General features: G+C 42.2%; 1 protein-coding gene across 1 annotated transcript in view; it reads right to left on the reverse strand.

Moving 5' to 3' along the window:
* Nucleotides 1–14,236, reverse strand: part of LOC143769770 (solute carrier family 2, facilitated glucose transporter member 9-like) — a 197,269-nt gene that overhangs the window by 13,256 nt on the left and 169,777 nt on the right. The window contains exons 9-10 of the mRNA XM_077258616.1: nt 8,937–9,038; nt 6,353–6,428 (exon numbers count right to left, since the gene is read on the reverse strand). Coding sequence (XP_077114731.1) covers nt 6,353–6,428; nt 8,937–9,038 — 178 coding nt within the window. The remainder of the gene's footprint in view (nt 1–6,352; nt 6,429–8,936; nt 9,039–14,236) is intronic.

Genomic DNA, 14,236 nt, shown 5'->3' on the forward strand with positions numbered 1-14,236 from the left:
AAGGCACTGATTTCCACCTGTGAGGAGAACTCTGGAGGTGCCATTGGACCGGCCGGACTTGCGCAGCCTGGTGGACCGGATTCCGGACTGAGGACCGAGAGATCTCCAGTAAAGAGGTAAAGAGACTGCAACCTGGTGTCCTCGTTATTTACCGCGACCTGCACCCCACAACTGCACCGCTACACCACCGTTAACAGCACCTATTTACAACGGACGTCCCCCACTGACAGACAGGGCCACGGACCGGGTCTAGCCACCGTGACAACCCCAGGACTGAGATCCCAGAGGCCCGGCTCCGGGTACCCCTCGGCCCTGCGGCGGTGTGGGGGCGCTCCGCAAATGTGTGGAAGGAATAACAGGGAATAGTTAGATAGGTGAGGTGTAAAGCAAGTCTAAAGATGTGTTTTTAGGGCACGCTTGAAACTCTGGCTACTAGAAATTAAATGGGTTGTCTGGGGTAGTGCATTCCAGAAAAGTAGTGCAGCACGAGAGACAGATGCTCTTTAACAACAATTATGGTCTTATTTTGATCTTTGCCATCTTTGCTATGGGACTCCTTTTCTGCCATTGTTTGCTTGTTTTTATCGTGTGTTTATAAATGAAAGTGAACTTGATATGAATCAGACACTGTCTGTGTTGTTGCAAGCTGGTATGTTGCACTCAGAAGCGCTGCGTCATTTCAGAGAAAACATACTTTGAAACTCCAGGCAGAAACTATGGTTCAGATGACTAGTCCAAGGATGGTCCCCAGTGGCTTCTCATCTGTGTGTATAGGGAGAGGGCTGTCTGTCATGAGAAGCGGGGTGGGCATAAGCCGGGCGGAGACCTTCCTCTTGGACTAGTCATAGAAGACACATAATCCATGGTTGGCTTCAGAAAATATGTCTGCAATTCAGCAGTATTTCAGAGTAAAATATACACAGAGTGGGTCATGTTGTACTTTGTTTTGTGCAGCATGAATCTCCTGTCAGGTTCTCTTTAAGGCACTATAACATTAGAAAAAAAGTTTCACACAATCTAGTACTGGAAAATATAAAATACCTTAGGATAGAAAAATATTAAGCAAGAGGAGATATCATGTGAAGTCAAGTCTTGTATTTTAGGGGTTTTTTTTAGTTTCGTATGCCTTTAAGTATAAACAAGCTTCAAATATCTGTGGTTCCAACAGACGCCTCCATCGGTTACAAATCTTGAGATTCTAATCAACTCGGAGAACACCAACTGATTATAGTCCAACGTTAATAGAACATAGTCTACACTCAGCCCATTGTTGGTGTAATGAGTTTAATGTGCTTCCGGAGAAGGATTAGACACCAGTTCATTATTTCCACACCATGCCACATATAGAACTCTTAATGCAGATAAAATCATGCAGAACACGGAGTATATAGACTTGTGTTCATGCAGATTTTTTCCCTCTAATCCTGGTTGCTTTAAAAGTCATATTCATCATTGTTTATGAACAATGAGCCATAAAAATCCTAATTAAAGATGTAATTACACTGAATAAATTCTTAGCTGAAAATGAATTATAGATTTGTTGGAGGCACAGTTAATATATCAATGGGATAAACCACCACAGTCTTCATCCATCATTTTAAGATAGAGTCTGTAAAGCAGCTAATATGATTTTAACTCCTTATGGGCTCAACTAAATGAAGATCATGATATTGCGGCTAATTCAAGCTCATTATATGTAACTACAATGTACGGTGTATTTTTCACCTTGGTATGGAAAAGAAATTGCTATGTAAATTGCTTATCGTTAGTACAGAAAATGTACTTTGTGATAGAAATGAAAAGGGGTGTCCACTGCTTTGATATTGGTAACCATCAATATCAGATTGGTGGTGGTCCGACTCCCGGCATCTGCACCAATCATCTGTTATGAGCTCCGGCGGTGGACAGATGTGTACACCATGTACAGAGTTTAAACAGTACAGCGCCATTCACTATTTAGTGGCCATTTTTGGAAACTGCACCTCAGTTCCTATTCAATTGAGAATAGGTCATCAATATATCAATGCATTGGACATCCCCTTTAAATTTAGTTAATCCATATTGACACATAAAAAGCCAAGAGAATCCACCACCTAATAAATTAGGGGCATTCAATACTACTCTGAAATATTCCAGAGCTTCCGATTATGTTCTCTTTGCATCCCCCCCAATACAAATCACCACACCTGAAGTCACAAAGGAGCGGCGACAACTTCCGATGATAGAACCGAGCATGAGCAGTTTATTCTCAATGGGTTTAGAGTCATGAATTCTCAGTGGTTTTTTTTTTTAAATTGTAACACCCCAGGTAACTGGTTGTTACAGTGATGTTGTCTTCCTTTTGGGGAGGGCGATATCACGCTTGGAGGTAAGGAGGATTCTTTTTACCAGGTAACACACCCACATTCAACACATTCCAAATCCAGGCCAGAAGGGGGAGCAAGGAACCCAGATTCAGGGGAGCTTCCCCAACTTTAAGTGTTCTGGTCTGGAGGAGGAGCTAGGTAGTTGGTCCAGGGAGATCAAAGAGAGCAGTCGGTTGGATGGAGAGGAGAGAGAAGGAAGTCTGGAACTGAGAGCAGACAACGGAGCTGTGCAGCCAGGACTGAGCTGCAGCTCTGGGAAAAGAAGTGAACCCGAGGGGTTGAAAGTGGTGGAGCTACTGAGGAGAGGAGCACAGTGGAGAAGGAAAGGGGGCTCAGAGGAGAACTGTGACCTGGCACCTTCAGAGCCAAAGCGCAGGAACCAGGCACCAGGAGCCCGAGGCTGTGGCGTACTCCAGGAAAAACGGTAGAACCGAAGGGCATAGAAATGTATGTGATTTGCCTACACCACACCTGAAGGTGAAGCAGCACCTGAAGAGCCCGGGTCATGATAAAGACCCTATAAAACGTCTCAAGTTGCCCACCATACAGGTAACTGTCCCAGGACAGGAGACAGAGGACTTAGCCAGCAGACCCAGGCAGCAGGGACCTTGCATACTAGCACGAGTAGGAAGGCTTACGGACCTCACCTAAGAGAGGGATTCACTATTGCCTCCAGGCCGGCCGGACCATACCATCACCTGTTCCTGGTACCCTGGACTGCTACTGACAGTAAACCAGGTAAAGACTTTACACCTTTGTGCCCTCCACTTATTTGCCGGCATACACCATCCTTGCCCATACACCTTGAGAGCTCTAGGGACCCCACTTCATCTGTGGGAAGCATCACCATATTGCTGCAACATCACCCCAGAGGACCCCTTTAAGCAGCGTCGGTCCCCTCTGATCGAGAATCACAGGTGGCGTCATGAACACAAACTTTAATACAATTCCCTTAAAAGACCTTTCCCTTTGATTGAGCGCCCAGGGCCACGGACCGGGTTGCAGCCACCGTGACATCCCCTTTAAGTGCAACCGGACCCGGTACAGAGTACCCCACTGCCTAGGTGGGTGACTCAAAATCATCCTCTGATTCTGAAAAAGTGTAGTGAGCGTTCCTAACACTGGCTCGTATGCCAGTGCTAATAATTAGGCGAAATGCAGTTACCAATCGATGGAAATGGTCAGACTGGAAATGAAGCACAGCTACGAAGGGGAAAAGGCCGGGAAAAGGCAACAGGAGGGTCATAAGCATGAAATTAAGTATGTGAGTCATCTTTACAATGGGATAACAGAGGCAGTAATGGTGTTAACGGAACAAGATATAGTGGAGACCACCTCTAAGGTCTCATGCACACTTCTGTAATATGACTCTTAGACTATGAGATGCACAATGCTTTATTCATGAAATAATACAAGGCTCTACAGTAACGCCATATGCCTCAGATTTCATACAGGTACGAAAAAAAAATCATTCGGTGGACGCCGCGTTGGTGCAGGCAGGATTCTCCCTCATACATAAATACACCGGTTTTACATATAGGACACTATTAACCAATAATTACCTGCCAATTCAACAGGCATTCCTTTACAGGTTCAAACATACTTACCTCCCATCTCTTTTCCTTCAAGCAGTCGGACTGACGAAGGTCCATGTGGGACCGAAACGTTTATTGACCGGACTGCATTAAATTACTCCTGGATTTACTATTTAAGTTGAGTGCCAAGTTCTATTTCTTCGAAAAAAAAAATCATGACATGCATTACCAGACTATTTAAATAACATGTTTATGGGGGATCTAATACTGCTGCACACAAGGTGCCTATGGCTCTACATATATGGAGCCACGTGAGTTCTGTGGTTCTCCATACTGGCCTGCGGACCTGGCTCGGCCGTCAGATGGAGACCTAGTTCTGGATGGAATTTTTGTTTGTGCTCATCAGCCTTCATCAATAAATTGTCACGTTGACTGCTGCCCTTTGCCTAATGATTGCTGCTGACATTATTGATGACCTAGTTAATTAGTTTAATAATCTACTTTCTCAAAGCAGAAATCAGCAGCGAGCTATAAATTAGCAAACAACCCATTAATAAACAGGTTTATGCAAATTACCTTAAAAATACAGCACTCACTCAGCACCATACTAGGATATGATATTCTTTTGGTAGACCTCCATTGAGACAACCTTAGTGTTTCCATGTCAGCAATTGACCATCGTGGTCAATAGACTAGTCTATGCACCCCAGATGAGTGATGTCACATGGCCGATTGGTGGCTACCAGTGGTTCTGAAGGCAAACCGTCCAACAGCAACCTACCTGTGTAGGGTGGACCCCATCAGTTGCCACCCATCTGAGAAATTGGACAACAGGGCAGCAGCGGACTACCCACGATATGAACTTGAAAGGATAAAGGTTCACATTGTTCCTTAGTGTTTAGTAATATATATGGGCATAAGGAGGCCTATCTACTATACAATTGTCTAAGGTCCACTTCCGTCTTGCTGTCTGTCCTTCTGTCTGTCTTTCTTTCTGTCACGGAAATCCCAAGTCGCTGATTGGTCGCGGCAAAAAGGCCGCGACGAGAACACTACGGTGGCAAAATAGCCACTCCTTACTCCCCACAGTCAGTGCGCGCAGCGCTCACACAGGGTTAATGGCAGCGTTAACGGATCACGTTATGCTGCGGTGTAACGCAGTCCGTTAACGCTGCTATTAACCCTGTGTGACCAACTTTTTACTATTGATGCTGCCTATGCGGCATCAATAGTAAAAAGATACAATGTTAAAAATAATAAAAAAATAAAAAATCATTACAGTATATACTCACCTTCCGTGGGCCCCCGGATCCAGCCAAGGCCTTTCACGCTTCTCACGACGTTCCAGTGACCGGTCCATGCATTGTGGTCTCGTGAGATGATGACTTAGTGGTCTCATGAGACCACTACGTCATCATCTCGTGAGACCGCGATGCACTCTTGGTACCGGAGCGTCGCGAGGAGCATCGGTAAACACCTCGGCTGGATCCGGGGGCTCCAGAAGGTGAGTATATAACTATTTTTTTATTTTAATTCTTTTTTTAACAGGGATATGGTGCCCACATTGCTATATACTACGTGGGCTGTGTTACATACTGCGTGGGCTGTGTTATATACTACATCTCTGTGCTATATACTATATGGGCTGTGCTATATACTACGTGGCTGTGGTATATAGTACGTGGCTGTGCAAAATACTACATCGCTGTGCTCTATACTACATGGCCTGTGTTATATACTACGTCTCTGTGCTATATACTACGTGGCTGTGCTATATACGTGGGCTGTGCTATATACTACGTGGGCAGTGTTATATACTACGTGTCTGCGCTATATACTACGTGGCTGGGCAATATACTACGTGGCTGTGCTATATACTACGTGGGCTGTGCTATATACTACGTGGCTGTAAACTACATACATATTCTAGAATACCCGATGCGTTAGAATCGGGCCACCATCTAGTTTAAGATATAAACATGCAACTTAGGCCTCACTCAGATGGGTTTTTTTTTTGCATTTGAGAAAAAAAAGACCTCCTTCAGTGAACTGAAATCAATTGTCATCCATTTCTGATCTGTGTTTTTTTTTCTTATCAGTGGGGCATCTTTTTACTCCAATGCAAAAAATTACCAAACCTCTCCACCCACTGAACCCCCCCCAAAAAAACCCAGACAGCTTTTGGATGACACATATATAGCATTTTGGTGCTTTTTTTATGGACCCATTGATTTGATTGTGTATTTTTGATCCCTAAATCTGATCAAAATTGGACACGCTGCTGTTTTTCTTTTCTGCATTTTGCAAAAACACGGTCATGTGAAGAACTGCGTAGACTATAATGGGTATGTGTTCCAGCCATGAAAAACACAGAGAGAACATACAAGTGAAACATATGTGTCTGGAAGACAGGAGAAAAGAGATTAATTTGTGTCTATAGGTAACACTTACCGGGCCCAATACAAAAACCAGCAATGATTCCAATCACAAAAATGACACTGGCATAACGCATCATAGGAATCCGTGCCTGTAAAAGGGGCAGAGAAAGCAGAAATATTTGCTCAGTTTTCCAAATACACTTCCAATTTTTTAAGCTAATATTGTATGTTTTAAACAGTTTACCCGAGAATTTTTTATTCCAGGAACAGTGTCCTTGGGCCTACCAAGTGTTGTAGCATAGCCCTTTTTTTTGGTTTAATATGTCACATTTTAATATAAAGCTCAGCTTTACCTTTAGCACGACTTTAACATATTAAACAATTGCATCTATGGTAATTTCCAATTTTATATCTGTTACCCGAACCCGCCCTCTATAACACAAAGTGGTATCAAATTGGTAAAATCAAATTTACATTTTCCACCGATACTCTACTGGGCTACAATCATAAAACTGTCAGTGCCATTGACAGCGCCTATATTTTGTAAATGGCGGGAGGAGAGGCTCGTTTACAATGTTGCAGCCAGCATGATGACACCATTCCTCCCTCATCTTAAAGGATTTTTTCCCCCCAGTAAATTAACAAAACCTATACTCAACCTCAGGTCTACACTGGCTCTCCGAAGACTTGCTAGACATTGTTCTATCATGTGATACCTGCGACAAATCAATGCTGACTTCACTCTCCTCTCCTACAGACGTAATTGACATCTGGAGGAAGTGAGAGCTGTGGCTACTCCATCACTTCCTCCAGATGTCTTGATTTGTCTGAAAGAGAGGAGAGTGAAGCCAGAGCCAAATATTATGTCATACTCGCCCTGGGAGAGCCAGTGCCGACACAACTGGAAAGGCGGAGGCATCAGAGGCGAGTATAAGTGTTATTATTTTACTCAGGGGAACGTAGGGATTCGCAAGGGTGTTGTCTAAGTAGTGGACAACCCCTTTAAGTTTCCATACACATTAAACTGGTGACAGCAGAAGCCACTAATATCAGCAAGCTCTGGTGAAAATCTTAGGTGTATGGGAGCTTCCACACGCTCTCCTGAGTAGATGTTGGAGAAGAGAAAGACCCAGCATGTCCCATATCGGATTTCCACTCTTTTTGTTTTCGCTGAAATAAGCTGCTGCTGTTTCCTTGCAGAAAACACAAGAGCTGAGTGCCCTTTAAAATGTAGGAGTTGGGAGAGATAGCTGTCAGCCCTATTGTGTATGGGGGCTTATCTTCCTGCCACTGATCTCCTGCAGCATCTTGTCGCCTGCTTACAAGCCACAGCTAGTTGCACAAGCTTCTGCCTTCCTCCAGGGCCAATGCACCATTAGTTTCTGACTGCATTCAATGCCCCAAGTTTTTTAAGGATCCTTCCAACCTCACTTAGTACACAAACCAAGTGAACCTATTGTTCAGGCACAGTTAGGTGCGTTATTACTACATTGTTTGCCATCAACCTGGCTATTTTTACTTGACTTGGTCTTCATTGTTGCTGGGTTCCAGAGCTATACCAACCCACCGGTTAATAACAAACACCACCTGCCAGATCATTGCCTAAGAGACTACAATTTTGGTCTCCTAAATAAAATGTATTGGTGTCTTCATTTCATTCATGAGTTAGGGGCTTATTCTTACATGTCCGCTTTTCTGGGCTTTCATGTATTTGGAGAAGTCGGGGATAGTCCTCAGGGTCTCAGCAAATGAGTATTTTATGTAAGGGGTTATTTGACAAACAACATTTCTTACCTGTCTACAGTACAAGTGGTAAATATATAGCCCAGTGATCAAAACCACCATATACATTCCATTCCAAGTGGTATTAGATAAGGTGCACAGTTATCATTGAGAGGATGTGCCCCAATGCGTTTCCCCATTGTCACGGTTTATCAGGAGGCCTGATAGATGTTGTCAAAGATGCCAGATGCCTTTTTTTGGTTGGTTTGCCACTTGGGAAATGTTTTTTCATTTATTCTCTCTCATCTATATGTTTTCCCACCTGTTTTGACAAGGCTATCTAGGGGACTGAGGGCTAGTCCTCATTGAGTGGGGGCGCCAAAAATCGTACTTCTAGGGTGCCAACCTCCACTGTTAGGCAGGCCTAAGACTAGGTTTGTTGTAGGGTCTCTATAGGTTATTTTTTCAATTTTTGTGGTCCATGTATATTTTGGTATTTAACCAATTAGGTACACTGGGTAGATGTCTTAAGTATTATATCTAATTAAACTTTAAAATTTTAAAGGGATTATATGTTCACGTTTAATTCATTTTCCCCTTTGTATATGACCTTGTTACATAGTTGTTAGATCTATATGTGACTTCAAGACTGAACATTTAGATTGTATTGATGAAGTTGAAATAAAAAATTTAACAGGGACATAATCTTGAAAGTAACTGCTGAAATGTAAGTAGTCATTCTTTCTTCTAGGTAAAGCTCTGTTGGAGCTCCATATTTGTACTTTAAATTTTCCTCTGCCTGTGGGGCTCCGATAATGAGATAGGAAATATTTAATTAAGTTCAGTACTAAAGATTCATTACTCTTACTATATATTACAATAGGCTGGTACCCTGCATTGAGGTCTCTTCCTACCATTGTCCTAATATTACTTACCTGAAATACAAGGGCTACTGTAATTCCAGCACAGCAGAATCCCATAAAACTAAATCCACCAATGATAAGAGGCCGTCTTCCCAACTTCTCCACTGTGAAACACTGCAAAACACAGTTTTTAGTAGTACAACTCAAATATTCGTTGCTACATAATTGTTACCTATATAAAATTTTAAGCAGTCTGCTTTCATATGAAGGTCAATGTCTATTGGAATGGAATTATTCTCCTTGAGATCCAGTTAGTAAGAAGCAATTAGACTGGGAATAAGTATGTAAAATAGGTCTCCTCGAGACGAATGCGGTGTCTTTAGGGCCACCTATAAAAACGCCATCCTATTTTGGACAAGTAAATAGAACCTATCAGCACGATTTTGTAATGTAAAGTAAATATATGGCTGTAATGGCGCCTTAATACAGATTAAGTTGATACCTTTGATGAAGAAATCCACTTTGCGGTTCCTCTTTAACACGTCAAAGGTCGTGTCTTGCCTTTGATGTGGGCCTGCATACCGAGCCCACATAATTCCTCACACTTGATGGCTGATGTGATCAGCTATCAAGTGCCTTTAACCCATTACTTGCCAAATTAGCAATTTTATTATTATTTTTTTTAATGACAGATGTTTAATGATTTGGGTCCTAATGAATCAGAAACATAATTTGCAAAATTTTTACAAGTACGGATTTTTCAGAAAAGGGCATCCCAATATTCAATTAAAAATGACAATGACATAATTTCCTATTTTGAAAACATTCATTTTACAAACACAACACAAAAATTATAAAATCATAGCTGCTAGAAGCTAAAGATTAGGCGTCCCAAAAAAAGGACATTGGTAGATAATGGGTTAACAGCCGCTGGTGTTTTACTGCTCCGCCCGCGGCTGTTAACATGTTAAATCCCACTGTCAATCATGGACAGCAGAACTTCGCATGCGCTGGCTGGAAGCATATAATTAATCTTGCTCACCTGCCCCCCCGTCACGTGATAGGGTGGTGCATATATATAATCACCCCCTTTTGCCCCATTGAAAATGAAAATTGCGAGAAGAAAAAAGGCAATAAATCCAATCGGTGAATGCGTAATGAGAAAAAAACTCAAAATAACAAATTTATATTTTTTTTGACTGCCGCAACATTGCAATAGAATGCAATAAGAGGCAATCAAAACATCTTATCTACCCCAAAAATGATATCAATAAAAATGTCAGCTCAAGCCACAAAAAAAAAAAAAAGCTCTCATCCAGCCCCAGGTCCCAAAAAATGAAAATGCTACAGGTCTTGTAAAATGGTGACATAAGCAAATTTTTTGTTCTTACAAATTTCAGAATTTTTTTTTCATCACTTAAAAAAACAAAACAACTAGACCTGGAGAGTCATATTGCCAAGTCAGTTTTACAATATAGTGAACATCTTAAATGTGGAATTGCATTATTTTTTTTTTTTGCAATTTTACCGCACTTTTTTTTCCTCTTTCCCAAACACTATACAATAGCATATAAATGTTTGGGCACCAGTGGTAAAAACTACTGTTATTGTGAACAGTTAAATAAGTTGCAGTGTAAATGATCTCTAAAAGTGTTAAAGTTAAAGATGACACGTTTACTTTGTATTTTTGGAACAAAATACATTTTTTACATTTTAAAAATTCTAAAAAAAAAAAGGAAAATGGGCAGATACAAAAGTTTTGGGCACTCTGCATGGTTAGTACCTAAACACAAAGAGGAAAATATAGAGCAATGATTTATTCAAAAAAGCCTTTAATATTTTAAATAGTACATATAATGTATGCCCGAAAACACTGATATAAGCCCCCATCACCCACACTCCCCCAGATGTAATACCGGTATAGAGGCACCCACTTGGGTGGATCAATTTGGCTCTAGTGGTGCTATTATGCACCCTTTGTGCCTTTCCCTGCTGTTTATACTCCCCGCTTAGGGGGAATACATAGTTATTTACCAACCTGCCTCTATACCGGTATTACATCTGGGGGAGTGTGGGTGATGGGGGCTTATGTCAGTGTTTTTGGGCATTCATCCTGTGTCTTAGCCATTTACTATTGATATTTGTTATATGTACTATTTAAAATATTAAAGGCTTTTTTGAATAAATCATTGCTCTATATTTTCCTCTTTGTGTTTATGATCTATTGGAGCTGATTTGGCGAGATGGAGGTCCTACTGGGCGTGTTTTGTCCACCAGACTCCATTTTTTCGCTTATATTATGTATGTGGGACTTCTGTTTCTATGGTTAGTACCTAGTAGCACCCCCTTTTGCAAATATCACAGCTTGTACATTTTTTTTTTTTTATTAGCCAGACAAGAGTGTCTCAATTCTTGTTTGAGGGATTTTAATCCATGCTTCCTTGGAAATTTTTTTCAGTTCTGTGAGGTTCCTGGGTCGTCTTGCATGCACTGCTATTTTGAGGTCTAGCCACAGATTTTCAATGATGTTCAGATCAGGGGACTGTGAGGGCCATTGTAAAACCTTCAGCTTGCACCTTTTGAGGTAGTCTATTGTGGATTTTAATGTAAGTTTAGGATCCTTATCTGTTATGACCTGGTGGTTAAGGAGCAACATGGGACGAGCTCTGAGGAGGTGGTATCTGTACTGACCGCAGTTCCTAATCCTAACACCAACACTAGAAGTAGCCGTGGGATGTTCCCGTCACTCCCTAGACACCTCGTCACAGCCTGAGAACTAACTACCCCTAAAGATGGAAACAGAAAGCTATCTTGCCTCAGAGAAAACCCCAAAGGAAAGATAGCCCCCCACAAATATTGACTGTGAGTGGAGAGGGAAATGACATACACAGAATGAAAACAAGATTTAGCAAAGGAGGCCAATTATAACTAAATAGACAGGATAGAAAAGGATACTGTGCGGTCAGTATTAAAAGCTAAAAATCCACGCAGCGTTTACAAAAAATCTCCACACCGACTCACGGTGTGGAGGGGCAAATCTGCTTCCCCAGAGCTTCCAGCAAAGCTGAATATATCATACAGACAAGCTGGACAAGAAAAAACACAACATGAGCTGAACGATTAAGTCCACAGCAAGTGGACAGCCAAAAGAAAAGCAATGACTTATCTTTGCTGAAATGGACAGGCTATCAGAGAAATCCAAGGAGAGATCTGAATCCAACCAAGAAAGATTGACAGCTGGCACTGGCTGAAGACTAGAGCCAGGCTAAATAGCAGAGCCAGGAGAGACGATCAGTGGAAGCAGCTGCAATGCTAAACCCAAGGAGCAGCAGTTCCACTCAAAACCACCGGAGGGAGCCCAAGGGCAGAACTCACAAAAGTGCCATTTACAACCACCGGAGGGAGCCCAAGAACGGAATTCACAACACTTATCCCTTTGCAGAAACCATCCTCTTTTCATCTTCAGCTTTTTAACAAATGGTGTTCTGTTTCCATCAAGATTTAGTTGAAATTTCATTGAATCAGTTCTGCCCTCTACCCATGAAATGTTCCTCGTGCCATTGGCTGCAACACAACTCCTCTGTGCCACCTCTCCACCCTTACCTGTGATCATTGTGGCCAAAGAAATCTCATTTTAACCTCATCGGTCCACATGATTTGTTGCCAAAATGCATCAGGCTTGTTTAGATATTCTTTTGCATACTTCTGATGCTGAATTTTATGGTGAGGATGCAGGAGATGTTTTCTACTGATGACTCTCCCACGAAGGCCATATTTGTGCAGGTGTCTCTGAACAATGTACCACAACTCCAGAGTCTGCTAAATCTCTCTGAAGGTCTTTTGCAGTCAAGCGGGGGTTCCAGTTTTCCTATGAGTAGCTCTCACTGAAATTTTGCTTGGTCTTCCAGACCTTATGTTGACCTTAACTGTTCCTAATACCTGCCATTTCTTAAATTACATTTCGAACTGAGGAAAGGTCAACTTGAAAATTCTTTGTTCTTATAACAATCTCCTGCATTGTGGGTCTCCACCATATTCATTTTCTGAGGGCTAGGCAGCTACTCAGAAGAACCTATGGCTGCAATTTTTGGCACAAGAGGAGGTTGGGTTTTTATAAAGCTGGGAAATTTGCATCACCTGGCATTTCCTAAAAATTATAGTGAACTGAACAAGCCATTACCCTAACAAACATGTTAAAATGAATGGTGTAATTCAAAAGTAGAATTCGTTCAGAAACAAAACAAGCCCTCATACCGCTATGTTGATGGTAAAATAAACAAACAAATTAGGAACAAAGGGTGGGAAAAATGAAACCACCAAAACCAGAAAACTGCAAGTAGGGTTGAGCGAAACGGGTCGATCATTTTCAAAAGTCGCCGACTTTTGGCTAAGTCGGCATCTCATGAAACCCGATCCGACCCCTGTGCTTGTCGGCCATGCGGTACGCGACTTTCGCGCCAAAGTCGCGTTTCAATGACGCGAAAAGCGCCATTTCTCAGCCAATGAAGGTGAACGCAGAGTGTGGGCAGCGTGATGACATAGATCCTGGTCCCCACCATCTTAGAGAAGGGCATTGCAGTGATTGGCTTGCTGTCTGCGGCGTCACAGGGGCTATAAAGGGGCGTTCCCGCCGACCGCCATCTTACTGCTGCTGATCTGAGCTTAGGGACAGGTTGCTGCCGCTTCGTCAGAAGCAGGGAGAGCGTTAGGCAGGGTCCACTAACCACCAAACCGCTTGTGCTGCAGCGATTTCCACTGTCCAACACCACCTTCGGTGTGCAGGGACTGTGGAAGCTATTTTTTTTTTTTTTTCCCCTCAGCGCTGTAGCTCATTGGGCTGCCCTAGAAGGCTCCGTGATAGCTGTATTGCTGTGTGTACGCCACTGTGGAAACCAACTGCTTTTTTCAAAGCACATATCCTCTTGTTCCTTCCTTTCTGCACAGCTATCTTTTTTGTTTGTCCACACTTTTTATTTAATTTGTGCATCAGTCCACTCCTATTGCTGCCTGCCATACCTGGCTTACATTACTGCAGGGAGATAGTAATTGTAGGACAGTTTTTTTTTTTTTTTTGTTTTTTTTTTGTGGGAGATTAAGATTGGCATTTCTGCTACAGTGCCATCCCTGTGTGTGCCATCTCTCACTGAGTGGGCCATAGAAAGCCTATTTATTTTTTCCGTGATTTGTGTTCTAAAATCTACCTCAACACAAAAACACTACATCAATCAGTGGGAGAAAAATATTGGCCTCAGTCAGGGCTTGTGTGCCACTGCTGTGTGTGCTATCTCTCATTCAGTGGGCTATAGCAAGCCTATTTTTTTTTTTTTTTTTTTAATATTATTTGGTTTCTAAAGTCTCCCTGAAAAAAAAAA

Source organism: Ranitomeya variabilis, chromosome 4 (genome assembly GCF_051348905.1).
Source record: "Ranitomeya variabilis isolate aRanVar5 chromosome 4, aRanVar5.hap1, whole genome shotgun sequence".
Taxonomy (NCBI): Eukaryota; Metazoa; Chordata; class Amphibia; order Anura; family Dendrobatidae; genus Ranitomeya; species Ranitomeya variabilis.